This window comes from Oryzias melastigma, linkage group LG14, assembly GCF_002922805.2.
Source record: "Oryzias melastigma strain HK-1 linkage group LG14, ASM292280v2, whole genome shotgun sequence".
Taxonomy (NCBI): domain Eukaryota; kingdom Metazoa; phylum Chordata; class Actinopteri; order Beloniformes; family Adrianichthyidae; genus Oryzias; species Oryzias melastigma.
In genome coordinates this window covers 5,813,912-5,816,468 of record NC_050525.1, presented here as the reverse complement: position 1 = coordinate 5,816,468, position 2,557 = coordinate 5,813,912, and the positions used below count along the sequence as shown (strand labels likewise).

Here is a 2,557-nt window from a genome sequence, read left to right as displayed (position 1 = left end):
TTTCGGGAGTTAATAAAACGACAACAGAGAGACAGAGAGCAGCTCATCTTAGCAGAAACGGGGTAATATTTATAAAACACACAACACAGACAGACACGAGCGCGCACAGATCAACGCAGTGAGCAGACTCCGGAGCGAGTGGGCGGGGCTGCGGGATTTTGGGAGAGAAAAAAGAGATGCAGAGAGCTGCTCCTCTTAGCAGAAATATGGGTTAATAATTGTAGTTTATTAATTTATTATTGTTTTGCACTTTCAGTTTTTTAAGCCATTTTGTTTAATTATAGTTGTAGGTAAGATACTTGAAGTATGTTAATAGTTGAAACGTTTACCTTTTTTGTGTGAAGTTACATTTTTTATATACCACTTGTTGCAGTGTTTTGTGTGATAATTCTGACAAATAAATATTGAAAATTCTTTCCCTAAACCCTCTCTCATGTGTATCCTAAACTTAGACAATATGACTCCATTGGAAAACTATACCAGTATACTATTGTCGGTTATCATCTATTATTGAATGTAAATTATTTTTTTTATTTGTAATGCAGGAAAAAATACAAAATATTACCATATTTAAAGAGTAATTTAAAACGAGTTACTTTTCCAAGTAACTAATTACTTTGAAGATGCAGTAATTGAGTTACTAACTCAATTACTTTTTGGGAGAAGTAACTAGTAACTATAACTAATTACTTTTTTGAAGTGAGATGCCCAACACTGGTAACCAGTGAGCACCAGATAGTAACTGGTGAGCATTATATAGTATCTGGTGCATTCTAAGTAGTGAACAGTGATCTCCAGATAGTAACTGGTGCGCACTAGATAGTAACATGTAAGCATTTTACAATGACTGGTGCGCTCTAGGTAGTAACTGTTGATATCCAGATAGTAATTGATGCACATTAGGTAGTAACTAGTAAGCACCAGAGTGTAACTGGTGAGCACTAGATCAGTAATTGGTGTGACACTGTTTTTTTCAATGACCCTTGAATAGAACAATTACTGAAGAAATTTCATTTTTAAATTAAATTTCATATTTACATGTACAAAAAACATTTTTTTTTAGATTTGACCCAGAAATGGGGGCGAGGGGAAGGGGGTGCGAGACAAAATTGCATATTAGGGGGTATTTCAAAATTGTTAGTTGTTGTTGTCTTTCTTTACAATTGTTTTTTTTCAAATAATTTTTTTTTTGTCTAAAGACAAGTACATTTCATCAGAAATGACGTTTTAGTATTTTGTATGTGGAATCACTGAACTATGATGGATAATCTGACATGAAATGTCCTGTAGTTCTGGAATGACCCAACTTTGACTGATTCCAGAACAGGTACAGCGTTTCAACAGTCCTCTCTTCCACCTGTGGTTCACGTCTGCACGGTTAAGGAGTTACTTTCATCTGAAGAAACTGTTTCATCTTTTAAAACTTCTGTTTCATGGTCCAGCCTCTTGTGACATCGTGCAGGTGTACAGACACACAGCAGGAGAAATCACGCACAGTACCAATGCAGCTCTGAGGTCTGTTTATTAACGGGGACCGGAAGTGAATTAAAGAAAGAGCGAAGCTTTTCATAATAAAACAGGAAACCAGTCAAACTGATACCCTTTTTTTCGTTGTAGTTTTTGTGAATATCTTTGAAACCACCCTGCTGTCATTGAGTTATTGGAATGTTCTCGGTTTCATAGAGCACTGTTGCTTGTTGCTGTTGTAGGAAAAAGACGCGACGCTTTTATTCTTCAGGAAAAGACAGGAAGCTGTGACGTCGGCGTACCGGTCGGTGGGCTGACGGAGCTCCGAGCTCTCGGAATCCTTCGGAACCGTTCGGAACCCCTCGGCCGCCTCCCCGCTCCACCGTCAGCCGTGTTTTCCTCCGAGCTGCTGCAAAGCGGAACTGGCGGCGCTGGCGTGGCGGGGATCGGCTGAAAGATTATCCCGGTGTGTGTTATGACGACGCGCGGGGACACGCACCCGCACGCAGCCGTGTTCGTGTCGCGCGGCGGGATGCAGCGGGGGGAGAGTCGCCACAGAGACGCTGGGCTCCGGCCAAGCCTTGCTGCATTCTAGCCGCTCTGCTCGTCCATCGATGCTCGGGGTCTGACTGCAGTGGCTGCATCGCTGATCGGCTGAACATCCGCGCGCGCGGTGCAGAATGCAGCGCGCGTGAGGACAACCCCCCGCCCCCCCTCCTCCTGCTCATCCATCGCTGCCATGACAGGCAGAGGTCTCCTCTCGAGCACGGCGCGCTCGCTCGGACGGCGGGCGGATTGATTCGGGACGCTGCTCGCATCTGCGGATGTTATTCCGTCTGTGGAGCCTGTAAACAGCATCCGCGCGCGCGTGCGCGTGCACCGTGACACTCTCAGGGAACAGCAGAGAAACAACATGTCTTCTCGGTCAGCTTTGCCGTCTGGAAACGACAGGAGCGCCGGGGACCACGTAAGTGCAAATGCTGCCTGTGCTGGTGCGCGTGCACGTCAGAGGAGAGATCTCCTCAATTTTGCGGCCTCTGGAGGAGGAGGTGCACGCACGGAGCCGTTTCTGGATCAGACGTTTAGGAAG

General features: G+C 44.9%; 1 protein-coding gene across 4 annotated transcripts in view; it reads left to right on the top strand.

Annotated features, from left to right (window-relative positions):
• The first annotated feature begins 838 nt into the window (after positions 1–838).
• Positions 839–2,557, top strand: part of mark4a (MAP/microtubule affinity-regulating kinase 4a) — a 37,535-nt gene continuing 35,816 nt past the window's right edge. For 2 of the 4 annotated variants that reach the window (XM_024260617.2, XM_024260616.2), the window contains exon 1: positions 839–2,434. In XM_024260617.2, coding sequence (XP_024116385.1) covers positions 2,381–2,434 — 54 coding nt within the window. In that variant the 5' untranslated portion in view covers positions 839–2,380. The remainder of the gene's footprint in view (positions 2,435–2,557) is intronic. The other 2 variants (XM_024260620.2, XM_024260618.2) reach the window with 1 other exon arrangement.